This window comes from Leucoraja erinacea, chromosome 8, assembly GCF_028641065.1.
Source record: "Leucoraja erinacea ecotype New England chromosome 8, Leri_hhj_1, whole genome shotgun sequence".
NCBI lineage: Eukaryota > Metazoa > Chordata > Chondrichthyes > Rajiformes > Rajidae > Leucoraja > Leucoraja erinaceus.
Genome location: NC_073384.1, coordinates 26,412,111 through 26,427,374, shown reverse-complemented (window position 1 = coordinate 26,427,374; position 15,264 = coordinate 26,412,111). Strand labels below are relative to the sequence as shown.

Below are 15,264 nucleotides of genomic sequence, written 5' to 3'. Positions count from 1 at the left end.
TGGCGTGTACGTGACACCGCCTTTCGGGTAGGTGGCGTTTCGACAGAGCAGCCATTCGGTAAGTTTGCTTTTAGACGACGCAGCTTTTCGGTTCCTTGGGTTTTAGGCGCCCCGCCCTTTCAACTAGTTTGCATTTAGGCGTCCCATCCTTTCGGTTAGTAGGAGTTTCGTGTTCGGACTCTTTCGGTTTATTGTCGTTTCGGCCTTGTTTCCATTCCGTTCTTTGGCTTTGGCCTCTCATTCGTCGGCGCCACATTCGCACACGGTATAAATCAAATACAAATTTTTAAATGTTCTGCTTTTTGGTTTTTATATATAATAAATATATCGTTGTTATTCACTGGATTTGAATTGTCATATCTTTTTTTTTCATTTAGGCTCATCCAAGATGTACACACTTACATAGAGCTATTGGGAGATGATTGTACAGCCAACATGGCAACTGAAAAGTAAGCGAATAGTTGTCCACTGAATTTTTCACAGTCCCGTAGAAGAACAGCTCATTTGGATACTGGGAATAGTTTGTGAATTTGGAAACAATTTTGGCACATTCACAAAGCCACAGTGGTGCAACAGATAGTGCTGCTGTCTCAGCTCCTGCGACCCTGGTTCAATTCTGACTTCCAGTGCTGTGTGTGTGGTGTTTAGACATTCTCCACTTAACCCGTATGAGTGCTTCAGTTTCCTTCCGGATGTCAGGCTAACTGGTCTATAATTCCCTGTTTTCTCTCTCCCGCCTTTTGTTAAAAGGTGGGATAACATTAGCTACCCTCCAATCCACAGGAACTGATCCTGAGTCTATAGAACATTGGAAAATTATCACCAATCCCCTCCCCTTCCCAGCTCTCCCACAAACCTACTGTCTCTGCCTCTTCCTTTCTTTCACCCCCCCCCAACATCAGTCTGAAGAAGGGTCTCGACCCAAAACATCGCCTATTAATTCTCTCCATAGCTGCTGCCTCACCCGCTGAGTTTCTCCAGCACTTTTGTCTACTTTCGATTTTTCCAGCATCTGCATTCTTTCTTAAACATCCTTAATTATACCCTGCCTTTCCAAAAATATTTCCATCATATCATTCAGAATCCTCTCCACTAGCTTTCCTACCACTGTATAATTCCCAGGTTTTCCTTTGCATTCCTTCTTAAATAGAGGCACAATATTACCCACCCTTCAATCTACTGGCATCTGATCCATGTCTAATAATGATTCATATATCTTTGCAAGGACTGGAAATTTCTTCTTTAGATTCCCACCGTGTCCTTGGATATATCTGATTAGATCCAGGAGATTTATCTACCTTCATTCTTTTTCAGGTATACAGCATGTACTCTACTGTAATATGGACTACCCACAAGATATCACCATTAACTTTCCCAAGTTTTCTCGTCTTCATGTCTTTCTCCGTGGTTAAAAAAACAGGGGGAAAATATTTATTGTGAACCTCACCTATCTTCTCCTGCTCCACACATGTAAGATTGGAGATTGCATAGAATATTTGTGTCGATTTTCTACCAGCCATGTTGGAATGCCATGAGCAGGCACCTAAGGGTTGGTCATTCATATGGGTACACAAATTATATATTGATGCATAGCCCAAGAAAACAAAACAAAATATAACTGCTCTCAGATCAACAGGTTTTATGATTTTCTTATCATGAAGTTGCTTCTTGATTATTTAAAAAGTAATAATTTGATAAACTATTATCAAGAGCAAAAAAAGGAGAGCTGTTGGAGGAACTCAGCAGGTTGGGCAGCATCTGTGGAGGGACAATCAATGTTTCAATTTGAGACCTTTCATCTGATCCAGATGAAGGGTCCCGACCACAAACGTTGACTACCCATTTCCCTCCAGAGATGCTGTCCGACTTGCTGAGTTCCTCCAGCAGCGCCTCTTTCTTTGCACCTGATTCCAGTATCTGCAGTCTGCGGTTCAACCATTAGCTAGATTTTATAAATCAACTGGATAATTCCTTTAAAAAAGTTTTTTTCCCCCCCAATTCAGTGAAAACCGCGATGATCAATCTGTGCGGATTTGGGCCATTAACTTCCTCTGTCAATTGAATGGATCAAATTTGTTGCACAGGAAATTCATGGAGAATCTGGTCAAAAAACTTCTTGAGAAAGTAAGTTTTTTTACTTTGCACAATTTTGCACATTGTGTACAATGCTGTACATTGTATTGACATGACATTTTTACCAGGAATAATGATTCTTTACAAAGCACTGTACTAGGATATCTGTAGGGAGTAGAATGGTTTAACAGCATAGCAGAACTTTTCCAGGACAGAGGAGTTGACGAGAATATCTGATCTCTTTACAGTTATTATGTGTTGTATTGAAAATCCATTTTAGAAAACAATTGTTCTCATTGTGGTCATACTACAAAAAAAACCTGCAAATGCTCGAAATACAGAGCAGGTGAGGTAGCATTTGTGGACAGAGAAATGGAATTCACCTTTCAGGTCAAATAACCTTCGTCAAAACGGAGATAAGTTAGAAATATAACATGTTTAAATTACAGAAAGGTGGTGGTGAAGAAGAGACTACAAAAAGTAGTAAACACTGCCCAGTCCATCATCGGCTCTGACCTTCCTTCCATCGAGGGGATTTATCGAAGTCGCTGCCTCAAAAAGGCTGGCAGTATCATCAAAGACCCACACCATCCTGGCCACACACTCATCTCCCTGCTACCTTGAGGTAGAAGGTACAGGAGCCTGAAGACTGCAACGACCAGGTTCAGGAATAGGTACTTCCCCACAGCCATCAGGCTATTAAACCTGGCTCGAACAAAACTCTGAACATTAATAACCCATTATATGTTATTTGCACTTCATCAGTTTATTTATTCATGTGTTTTGTAATCAGTGCCTACTATGTCCTGGGTCTCCTCCATGGCCACAGCGAGCAGCACCGGAAATTGGAGGAACAGCACCTCATATTCCGTTTGGGGAGTCTGCACCCCGGGGGCATGAACATCGAATTCTCCCAATTTTGTTAGTCCTTGCTGTCTCCTCCCCTTCCTCAGCCCCCCTGCTGTCTCCTCCCATCCCCCAGCCTTCTGGCTACTCCTCCTTTTCCCTTTCTTGTCCCCACCCACCCCCGCCCCCGATCAGTCTGAAGAAGGGTTTCGGCCCGAAACGTTGCCTATTTCCTTCGCTCCATAGATGCTGCTGCACCCGCTGAGTTTCTCCAGCTTTTTTGTGTAACCTACTATGTTCTTTTGTGCTGAAGCAAAGCAAGACACATGACAATAAACTCACTTGAACTTAAACTTGAACAAGGGGTATTCAGTGGTGTGGTGGAGACCAAGACTTCTTAACCATAGCTGATCTGTATGAAAGATCTACATTCTGATCAACCTCCCTTTGAACTTCAGTGCTCTGCTCATTAAGAACCATTCTGAACAGTTGTTGTTTGGGAAACTATTCTCTACCTCACAGAGGCTGAATACCAGATCTCTGACACTTCCTCATACATCCATCCATTTTCTCCTAATCATTGATCACATTTCCTCTGGAGCTATTCCAACACAACCATCAACTTCATGGTCCCCCAGCCCCAACACTGATAAGGATTATATCCCTCCCTAAGAACCACAAGCAGGGCTGTCTTGGTAAACCCATTATCTCAACCTTTATTTTTCCCAGAAAATGATTTCTTCAGGGAGTCCTGGCAACATGTTCATAAATCAGTAGATTAATTATGAATCCTTTAAAATATTTATCCATATTCTGAAGTCTAACACCTCTGGCAAGAATTGAAAAAGCTATATGCTTAATAACATTAATATTGGGTGAGCTTTACAGATGATTGTCAGTAGGTCATGGGCATACATGTTGTCTATTTCACAAGAAAATGGGAGTTTGCCATTTAGTAAATGCGATGTCAAGGATTCCCATCTGAAACATGCAAAAATTCCAATGCACATGCATGTAAAGAGCCCTTGAGGAAAAGTTTACACTTGAAACAGCATGTTTGTTTGACTGCTGTGTCCTATATTGGCTCTGCATTGTGGGATGAAGATTAGATTGGATAGGTGGATGGAAAAAAACAGGATAAAGGGTTTAATCAGGGTGTAGGATCACTGAATTGTCAATGATTTGCAGTAGTAATGTTTAAAATGCTTTATTTTGGCACAATGACATCAGAGCAAAGACAAAATATGTGCAGATCTTAACTAAAATTGAACATATCAAAATGACTAAGTTCAGTGGATTCCCATGAAAATATTATATCAAATTATATCATGATGGATTTGTTCAATGGATTCCCATAAAAAATTCATGTTTCATCAATGTCCAGGGAAGGAAATCTACTATTTTTACCCAGCCTCTAGTACTCAATGTGGTTGACTGTTCACTGCCTCTTTGAGAATTAATGATTGGCAATAAATGCCATCGATAAATGCAATAAATACCCCCATCTATGAACATTTTTTAAAAAAACAGATAACATTTCATGTTCAGCACCTTTCATCAGAATTTTAGAAAAACAGAACATGTTAAGTTTTAGGTAGCAAGTTTCTTCGGAATTGATAGGTTACCTTTCATAGAATTGTAATTGTATGTCCTTTCTGTTCATTAGATTAGATTAGATTAGATTCGTTTATTGTCATTCAGACCATTTGGTCTGAACGAAATTCTGTTTCCCTGCAGTCATACATATAATTTAAAAAAAATGACAAAACACATAGTCATAACAAATTTAACATCCACCACAGTGAGTTCACCAAACACCTCCTCACTGTGGTGGAAGGCAAAAACTTAAAGTCTCTGGCTCTTCCCTCTATGTTCTCCTTCTGCGCCGAGGCGACGGCTCGAACTCCGCGGGTGGTCGCTGCCTCGCCACAGCTCAGAGGCCGAGCCAGGTCGCCGCTGCCGCTGCCGCCGCCGCCGCCACAGCTCCAGGGCCGAGTCAGGTCTCCGCTGCCGCCGCCGCCGCCGCCGCCGCCGCCACAGCTCCAGGGCCGAGCCAGGTCTCCGCTGCCGCTGCCGCCGCCGCCACAGCTCCAGGGCCGAGCCAGGTCTCCGCTGCCGCCGCCGCCGCCACAGCTCCAGGGCCGAGCCAGGTCTCCGCTGCCGCCGGCGCCGCCAAAGCCTCGGTGCTGAGCCAGGTCTCCGCTGCTGCTGCCGCTGCCGCCGCCTGCACCACAGCTCCAGCCCTGTCAGGTCTCTGCCGCCGCTGCCGCCGCCTGCACCACAGCTCCAGCCCGGTCAGGTCTCCGCCGCCGCTGCTGCTGCTGCCGCCACAGCTCCAGCCGGGTCAGGTCTCCGCCGCCGCTGCTGCTGCTGCCGCCACAGCTCCAGCCGGGTCAGGTCTCCGCCACCGCCGCCACAGCTCCGCTGCCGCCAGCCCCACCACTAGGCCTCGGCGCAGACGGAGACGGGGGACACGACCGAAGAAAAAGTCGCATCCCCCGAAGGAAGAGGCCAAAGTATGTTTCTCCCACCCCACCCACACACATACACAACTTAATAAAACAAAATTAACTAAAACATGACAAGGAACAAAAACAAAAGAAAAAAACAGACGGACTGCAGGTGGGCCGCAGCTGTTAAGCCAGCGCCGCCATCTTAATAGCCAGCGCCGCCATCATAAAATCATTCACACTGTAAATGGGTACAGAATGGTTTCCATCATCTTTTTGGATTTGTTGTGCAAATACCCTGAATGTTTAATTTCCAGAAGTTGCCAAATTGTACAATTTGACCTATTCACAGGAAGATGAACTGAGGAATACCAAAGGCCGTTATTATGTAAACTCCATGATGCATCGACTAAAGAACAGAATTTGGCAAACACTGCTCGTGCTCCTCCCCCAGTTGGATAAGGTAAGGTATTATCAGACAAGGGATGGTATTTTATGTGCACAATGAGACTAAAAGTATTTAAGCATGAAGTAATTTGAATCTTTTCCAATTTTAGTATCTGAATATGACCCTTTTTATTTTTCCCATAGCTATTCCCATTTTGAAGATACACCACTTTTTAAATAATTGATTTCTTATCCTCTGGTGATTTTAATTGATGCAGAAGATAGCATTGGTAATTGCTCATTAAAAACACTAATAGAATTCTGATGCAAAGCAAATTATATTCAGTTAGGTCAGTGGTTAATAAAGCCAATTTCCACAATGTTTTCTATTTTAGTCATGCCTAAACAAGTTTTCTTTCATATAGCAATTGACATTCTGTTGATCAAATTCCCATGTGCTTGAGTTAACACTACATCAATATTATCTCGTAGGTATTTCTGATTGGCATTATTGAAACTGTCTTCAGATCTGGCTTGAGTGATAACCAGGCATCTGTAAAATACTTAATCGAATGGTTCATCATCTTGGTACTACAGAAGTGTCCAGAATTTATTGATTCTTTCTGGAAATGCTTCAGTTATGTAAGTAACGCAGTATTGATTATATCTAATAATTCCCATTTATTTCCTCACATTACTCTCGTAATCTATTTACCAACACATGACAAACACTGAGGTGCATTCTGAAGGACATTAATTTTCCTCAAAATCTTCTGCTTCTGAATTTACTTTCCTGGACTGTTTCATTTTGCTGTAAATGTGCCAATATTGGAAGTATTGAACTTGATTTTAAAAAAGGTTCAGTCACACCCATTAGTATAAATTCCTTCCAGTTACATATTTGTAATGGAAAATAATTATCGGAAATAGGCCTAAAATATGATTCTTCAAACACTTGATCTTTTAAGAGCTAATAATAAGTTAATTTATTTTTAATGTTTTCATAACTTTCCAAGGACATAATATTTGCCACTTGTTGCCCTGAGTAACAGTGATGGTAAGTTAGCAAGTTTGATTGGTAACATCATCTAAACTAAACACTAATATCTCTAAGTTCCTGCCATTACTCTGCTAAGCTGAAGACATCAGAAAGGACCATCGGGTGCATTTGACCAATGCCATTTGCAGGGTATGTCCTATACACACACAATTGTGACTGGTAAATGTATCACCAGTGCTTTGTTGTCACTGGATCTACAGTCCTACCCCAACAGCACTATGGGGACAACTTCATCAAATGAACTTTAGGCTTTAGAGACACAGCACGGAAACATGCCCTTCAGCATACCAAATCCACATAAGCCAGCGATCACCCCGTACACTCACATTATCATCCTATGCACTAGAGACAATTTACAATTTACAGAAGCCGAATAACCTACAAACTTGTATATCTTTGGAGCATGGGAGGAAACCGGAGCACCAGGAGAAAGCCCACGCGGTTACAGGCAGAACGTACATACTCCATACGGACAGCACCCGAGGTCAGGATCGAACCGGGTTTTCTGGCACTGTAAGGCAGCAATTCTGCCACTGTGCCGCCCATGACTGCAGCATTTCAAGGGGACGGATCTTCTTGACAGCAATAAATGCTAACGTCACCAGAGCTTTTGAATCCCAAGTTAGAGCAGGAATAGAGCACCAATGAGGATATAAAGGCACTCAGAACGTAGTCATATGATTGAGCAGAAGAAACATTGATATTAAGAAAAGGAAATTCATGTTTGATGAATCCATTGGAGATTTCTGAAGACATGTCCAGCGGAATAGATGAAGGAAACTAGTTAACGTGATGCATCTGGATTATCAAAAGGCTTTTTATAAGATTTCACAGAAGGTTGCTGAACTAAGATAGCATACATAGGGAATTTGACGTTGGTTCTTCTGCTGTAGAAGTTTACAGTGAAAAGTTCAGGCAAGTTGACTGTGGGATTTGTAAATAAAGGCTGAGTATTTAAAAACTATGGAGTTAGGAGACAATCATGTGTTATAACTGTAATTATATCCATAATTGTTATATGTTATATGTTATAACAGATGGGATATGAAAGGCCAATGTGGCCCAGGGATGGGAAAACTAGTAGAATTTAGAATGAAATCTAAAGGATGGAGGGCATTAGGGGAAATTTATGTAATTGAGTTTGGATTAGTACTGGTATTCGTATTGATAGCATTGGTATTGGTTTATTATTGTCACTCGTGATGAGGTATAGTGAAAAACTTTGTTTTGCATGCTATCCAGGCAAATCGTACATACATGAGTATAATCATACCATACATGTATAACAGGCAGTGCAGAGGAGTGAGGGAACAATGTGCAGTATATAATGTTGTAGTATTAGAGAAAGTGCAGATTAAAAAGTGCAAGGGACGCAAGGAGGTAGATAGGAAGATAAGAAATTCATCATTAATAATTGAGGGATCAATTCAATGGTCTGAAAACGAAGGAGAAGTTATTCTTGAATTGTATCCATGCTTTCAAGCTTTTGTGTCTGCTGGCCGATGGAAGAGGGGCGAGCAGAAGGAATGCCGGGATATGAATAGTCCTTAATTATGTTGGCTGGCTTCCTGCGGCAACGTTGGAGTCGATGGGAGGGTGGCTGGTTTGCGTGATGGACTGGGCTGCATTGACATCTCTGCAATTTCTTGTGGTCTTGGGCAGAGCAGTTTTGCATACCAAGCTGTTGTGAATCTTGAAAACATGCTTTTTATCGTGCATCTATAAAAATTGGTCAGAGACATTGGAGACATGCTGAATTTCCTGAGTCTTCTGAGAAAGTAAAAACATTGGTGTGATTTATTGTGCATAGTGTCCACGTGGTTGGACTAGGACAAATTGTTGGTGATGTTTATACCATGAAACATGAAGCTCTCGACCATCTCCTCTCCAGCATCTCCACTCATTGATGCTGACTCTATCATGTACTCCACCCTGCATCCTAACTAACTCTGTCATTGTGCTGACTTTGAGGAAGAAATTGTTGTCTTGACAGCATGTTACTAAGCTCTGCATTCTGTCTCATCATTGTTCGAGATCCAGCTCATTACGGTGGTGTCATCTACAAACTGTGGCTGAGAGCACAGCCTTGTGGTGGTGACAAATGCACAGGTATGTGTCTTTGTGGCACTTGCAGAATATAGGGCGTCAGGAGAAGTAAAGAATTTCGATGTTTGAAATCATGTGGATTGGAAAACATGCCACTTTGGTCTCTAATTTCCTTCCTTGACATTGGCTCATCATTATTTGAGATCGTCTCACTAATATGTGTCATCTGAGTTTGACTACCCCACGGAGTTAGTGAACACTCACTTTTAGTCTAGAATACTTGCCAGGGGGCTAATGGTGTCGGAAGGAACTGCAGATGTTGGTTTAAACCGAAGATAGACACAAAATGCTGGAGTAACTCAGCGGGACAGGCAGCATCTCTGGAGAGAAGGAATGGGTGACTCTTCGGGTCGAGACCCTTCTTCAGACGGACTAATAGAATTGGCATTGATGGCAGAGGACAGTGAAAGAGCATCCTCTCAAATTAAAAGTGCTTTATTAAAAGATAATCCATTTGGTGCAGTACTATTGACAATTCATTATCTGACTGCTGCCTTAATTCTCCAATTTATGCCTCCACACCATAATTTGTCTAAGATATGCACCTGTCCTCATTATAGTAGATCATTAGTGTGGATGTTGCGTTATAACAAAATTAATTGCTGCAATATCATCTGACCTAAAAGCAAAATTACAGAATAAAATGATTAATGGTAAAATGATTTCACAAAAGGAAGGACAGTTTCATTATTTTTTTCTAATTAGTGTAGACTCATTATGTAGGGAATTGTTTTGTACGTGGAGCTTTAAAAGGAATCTCCAGATATAATTATGGTTCAAAGTAAAAATCCTTTTATAGTTAATTGAAACCCAGTGCCGTATTCCTAATTTGCGTGACTATTTCAGCAAAGTAACTGAATTGGTACTACTTCCTGTTCAAATTAACAGCTGTTGAATGCAGCACATTATGATTTCTAAAGATGAGAATTTGCCTCACTGGAATTTGAAAGCACAGTTAGTTGTGGCTGCTCTATCACAGCAAAATCATGGCAGATGATCTTGCATTTCAAAACTTGAGCTATCTATTTTTTTGTTCTGAAGCCCTTTTTATGTGAAGTATTGAGTAAACCCAATTTGTATTAGTCCGCAAAATGATGAAGCAAAATGTATCTATAGCTCAGCATGTTAGGCAGCATCTGTTTAAAGAGAAGAAGAATCAACAGCGTAAACATTATTGTAATGTAGTTTTAAATAGCATTAACACTTCTGATGAAGGGTCGATAACTTGAAGCATTTAATTCTGTTTCTGTTTCCACATATGCTGCTTTACCTAACGAGGCTGCTTTTGCAGTTTAATTGTTCCGTTTCTTTCGTTTAGAGATATAGCGCGGAAATAGGCCCTTTGGTCCACCGGGTCCGCGCCGGCCAGCGATCCCTGCACATTAACACTATCCTACACCCACTGAGGACAACTTTTACATTTACCCAGCCAATTAACCTACAAACCTCTACATCTTTGGAGTGTGGGAGGAAACCGATCTCGGAGAAAACCCACGCAGATCACGGAGAGAACGTACAAACTCCGTACAGACAGCACCCGTAGTCAGGATTGAACCCGATCAGAAAGATTGGTATGATGATGGGAATACAAATGCAGGTTAAAATGGTTAGCATTTGGGAGTTCCAGTAGGCCTTGGTGGACAAAGCGCAAGTTTTTTGTTGAAACATAGACCATCGAACAGCAGTGCAGCGTAAGCAGAGGCCCTTTGGCCCACACTGTCTGTGCCGAACATGATGCCAAGAACAACTCTTATCTGTCTGCACATATTCCATATACCCCAATTCCCTGCATATCCATATGCCTATCCAGAAATCTCTTAAATGGCACCATCCCATCTGCATCAACCACCAACCCGAGCACCACATTCCAGACACTCACCATCTTTTTAAGAAAAAACTTGCCCTGCACCGCGACTTTACATTTTGCCCATCTCACCCGAAACCTATTATTAGATTTATCCATCCTGAGAAAAAGATTCTGACTGTATACCGTATTATGCCTCTCATAGTTTTATATACTTCTATCAGGAGTCAAATTAAAAGTTTTAAGGGTGAGAAAAAGTTCCTCAGTGGAGAGTGCGAGTTGAAGGAAACTGATTGGGTCTTGGTTCAAGGAAGTACTGGAGGGCCCAGAACAATTCCTGATGGGGAATGGAGGTACAAAGTGACAAGATGTCCATGGTAAAGGACAAGGAATTAAATTGATGAAGAACGTTGGAAATGGATCATGTGATAGGAGCAGAATTAGGCCATTCGGCCCATCAAGTCTACTCTGCCATTCAATCATGGCTGATCGATCTCTTCCTCCTAACCCTATTCTCCTGCCTTCTTCCCATAACCTCTGACACCCATTCTAATCAAGAATCTATCTACCTTTGCCTTAAATATATCCACTGACTTTGCCTTCTATGGCAAAAAGTTCCACAGATTCACTACCCTCTGACTAAAGAAATTCCTCCTCATCTCCTTCTTAAAAGAGCGTCCTTTAATTCTTAATCTATGACTTCTAGTCCTAGACTCTCCCACTAGTGGAAACATCCTCTCCACATCTACTCTATCCAAGCCTTTCATTATTTTGTACGTTTCAATGAGGCCCTCCCTCCTCATCTTTCTAAACTCAAAGGGGGGGTCAAGATATAATCAAGATATTTATAGACGAGTTTGTTGGGAGGGAGTGGGCAGAGACAATGGGTTTGCCAGGGCAATCTTGTTTGTGGTTTTTGGGAGGAAGATAGTAAAGGACTACAAAATGCATGTAAAAAAAAGAATATCTTGTATAAAGAATTCATAAAATTCAGAACTATAGAAGCAGAAAGTAAATACAAAAGATACAAAAACAAATTGACTAGTATTATGAGGATATGTAAGAAAGATTATTATAATAAAATATTAAACGATAATAAAAATAATATCAAGGGCATATGAAATGTGTTAAATAATATTATCAGGAATGGATCAATGAATATAAACTACCCTCAGTATTTTAAAGACAATGATACAACTGTAAGTGATATGAATGATGTGGTTAATGGGTTTAACAAATTTTTTGTAAGTGTGGGACCAAAACTGGCAGAAGAAATCGATAATCCACAGTCAGAAGGAGAGGGGAAGGTTGTGGATTTGTTAGACAGCAACCCAAACTCAATGTTTTTGAAAGCAGCTGATGAAAAGGAGATTATTGACATTGTTAGTAATTGTAAGAATAAAAGGTCTACAGACTGGAATGACATTGATATGGCTTTAATCAAGGTAGTAATTGGTGTAATTGTAAAACCCTTAACTTATATTTGCAATTTATCTTTCAAAACTGGTGTATTTCCATGTAAAATGAAAACTGCCAAAGTCATCCCACTATACAAAGCTGGAGACAGAAATCAATTTACAAATTACAGGCCGGTGTCGTTACTCTCTCAGTTCTCAAAACTATTTGAAAAACTGTATGTAAGTAGATTAGATAACTTTATCGAGAAGCACGAATTGCTAGTTGATAGTCAATATGGATTCAGGTCAAACAGATTGACACCCATGGCATTAATGGAGTTAATTGAAGACATTACCAGTTCTATAGATAACAAGAAATATGCAGTGGGTGTATTTATAGATTTGAAAAAAGCATTCGATACAATTGATCATCATTTGCTAATCAAAAAACTGGAAAAGTATGGAATCAGACGGGTTGTACTAGAGTGGATGAGAAGCTACATAAGTAAATGACATCAGTTTGTGCAAATAGGGGACTGCAAATCAACATGCTTAGAAATAACTTGTGGAGTCCCACAGGGGTCGGTTTTGGGCCCCAAATTATTTATTTTGTATATTAATGATATATGTAGGGTGTCAAACCTCTTGAAATTTGTGTTATTTGCAGATGACAGTAATATTTTTTGTGATGTGGACAATTTGCAGTAGCTTTTGGAGATGGTCACAGCAGAAATGAGTAAACTAAAAACATGGTTTGATTTGAATAAATTATCATTAAATTTAAACAAAACCAAACGTATGCTGTTTGGAAAACGCAAAATAAATACACAAGTAAAAGTAATGATAAATAATGTTGAAATAGAAAGAGTGTATGAAAATAAATTTCTGGGTGTGATTCTTGATCACAAAATCTGCTGGAAACCCCATATAAAACATGTGAGAGCAAAAGTAGCATGGAGTATTGGAGTGATGGGGAAAGCAAGGCATGTTTTGAATGAGAGAGCACTGGAGGAGAATGTGAATCTTACAGATGTTAATGGCGCTTGTTCTTTTTGTTCTTTACTTTTTTTGTTCTTTTTTTCTTAATAGCTTGATTGGAGTAGTTTTATTTGAATTGTCTGTTTAGTTTATTTTATTGAATTTTGCAATTGTTAATGGTGAAGAATGGGGGTAGGACTTGACAAGCATAGGCTTCTTCCTATCCCTTTTCGAACGAGTCTAATGTGTATTATGTTGAAATTGGCTTTTGATTTTTTAATTTATGTATGTACATATATATGTATGTGTGTATATGTGTATATGTATGTATATATGTACATGTATATGTATGTATGTGTGTATGTATTTATGTATATATATATGTATATATATAATTTTCCTTTTATTTATTCATTTTCATCTTTTCTTTTCTTTTTAATCGTTCAAAATGAAGATATCATTCATTCATTCATTCATTCAATCAATCAATCATTCATTCATTCAAAGTGCAGTGTGAGTTTAAGAAACTGTAAGATTGGAGGCTGAGATGGAGGAGATCGTTGGAGAAGACAAGATCTTTGATGGTTTGGAAGAAGGTGGCCAGGTGTTTGTCAGTAGGGTAATGGTCCAGAGGTAGGTGTTGCTGTAGAGCTTTACATATAAGCCCTTGCGTACAGAGCAATGAGCATAAGGGCGGAGGTCGAGGGAGATGGCAGATAAAACAGGGTGGGGGCTGTGGTCAAGATCAGACACAGGTTCTGTGGAGGGCAGAGTGGGGACCTACAGTATGATCTTGTGGGAGTTCACGTGAACAATGGCTTTGTGTCTCTTTCGGATTCAGATTCAGATTAGTTTATTGTCACATACATGTGCGATGAACTTTCTCGTTTGCATGAAACTTATAGAGTACTCAGTATAGATAATAATGATAGATATAGCAATAAATATGACACATGCAAAAAGGCAGAATGGAGAAATGATTGCAGTACAAGAAAATACTTAAGTACAATAACAAAATAACAGAATGAGGTAGAGTTAAGGTTAAGAGCACATGGCAGACCTCTGGGAAGGAGATGAGAAATAAGTGATTGATTCAGAAGTCTGATAGCAGTGGGGAATGAGCTATTCTTAAGTCTGAACATCTGGGCTTTCAAGCTGCTGTATTTTCTTCTACAAGGTAGAAGAAAAAAAAGTGAATGACTAGGAGAGCAGGTATTCTTGTCGATCAAGCCAGGCTTCCTGATGAAAAGCACTGTCAAGATGTTCCGGGTAGAAGGAAGCGATGAGTCTGATGGCCTGATGGTATGTTCACCACTCTCTGTAGATTCAGGCAGTCAAGAGCCATACCAGGTTGAGATGCATCCTATCAGGATACTTTCTGTAGTGCATCTGTAGAAGTTTGAAAAAATCCTCCTGCATATGCTGAATGTTCTCAGATGCCTGAGGAAGTAAATACGCCGAGGTGCTTTCTTGTTTTCTGCAGCAGTTTGAAGAAAACATGTTACGTTACTGGTGGTATGGATGCCACCAGTAACTTGAAGCCATCGAACATCTCTACAGCGGCTCCATTGATGAGGGTGATTGTGTTCACACCCCTCCTTCCTTAGGTCAACAACCATATATTTTGTCATGCTGACATTAAAGTCTAGGTTATTGTTCTAATATCATGATACAATGTTCCCACTCTCCTCTACTCATCTTATCGTTGTTTATCTAGCTGACAACAACGGCATCATGGCAAAGTTAAAGATCATATTGGTGCTAACATTGGCCACACAGTCATGCGTGTACAGTGATTAGAGCAGGGAACTGAGTACACAACCCTGAGGAGCACCAGTTTTGAGGTTCTATTGTATTGCAATTTTAACAGACTGAGGTCTGTGGTCAGTAAGTCCAGGTCGGTTGCAGATGGATGCCCATAGCCAAGGTCCAGAAGTTGGAATATTGTGTTCAGTTTTGCTTACCCTGCTATCGGAAGGATGGAAAAAATGCAGACGTTTATGAGGATGTTGCCAGGATTCGAGCACCTGAGCTATAGGGAAAGGTTGGACAGTCTAGGACTTTATTCTTTGGAGCATAAAAGCCTGTGGTGTGATCTTATAGAGACATATAAAATAATGATGGAAGTACATAGGGTGAATGCACAGATTCTTCCACCAAGGA

At 40.5% G+C, this 15,264-nt stretch overlaps 1 protein-coding gene across 2 annotated transcripts in view; it reads left to right on the top strand.

The window, feature by feature from the left end:
* tarbp1 (TAR (HIV-1) RNA binding protein 1) overlaps window positions 1-15,264 on the top strand; it is a 226,972-nt gene that overhangs the window by 120,719 nt on the left and 90,989 nt on the right. For both annotated transcript variants that reach the window (XM_055639264.1, XM_055639265.1), the window contains exons 19-22: window positions 378-449; window positions 2,004-2,124; window positions 5,722-5,832; window positions 6,249-6,398. In XM_055639264.1, coding sequence (XP_055495239.1) covers window positions 378-449; window positions 2,004-2,124; window positions 5,722-5,832; window positions 6,249-6,398 — 454 coding nt within the window. The remainder of the gene's footprint in view (window positions 1-377; window positions 450-2,003; window positions 2,125-5,721; window positions 5,833-6,248; window positions 6,399-15,264) is intronic.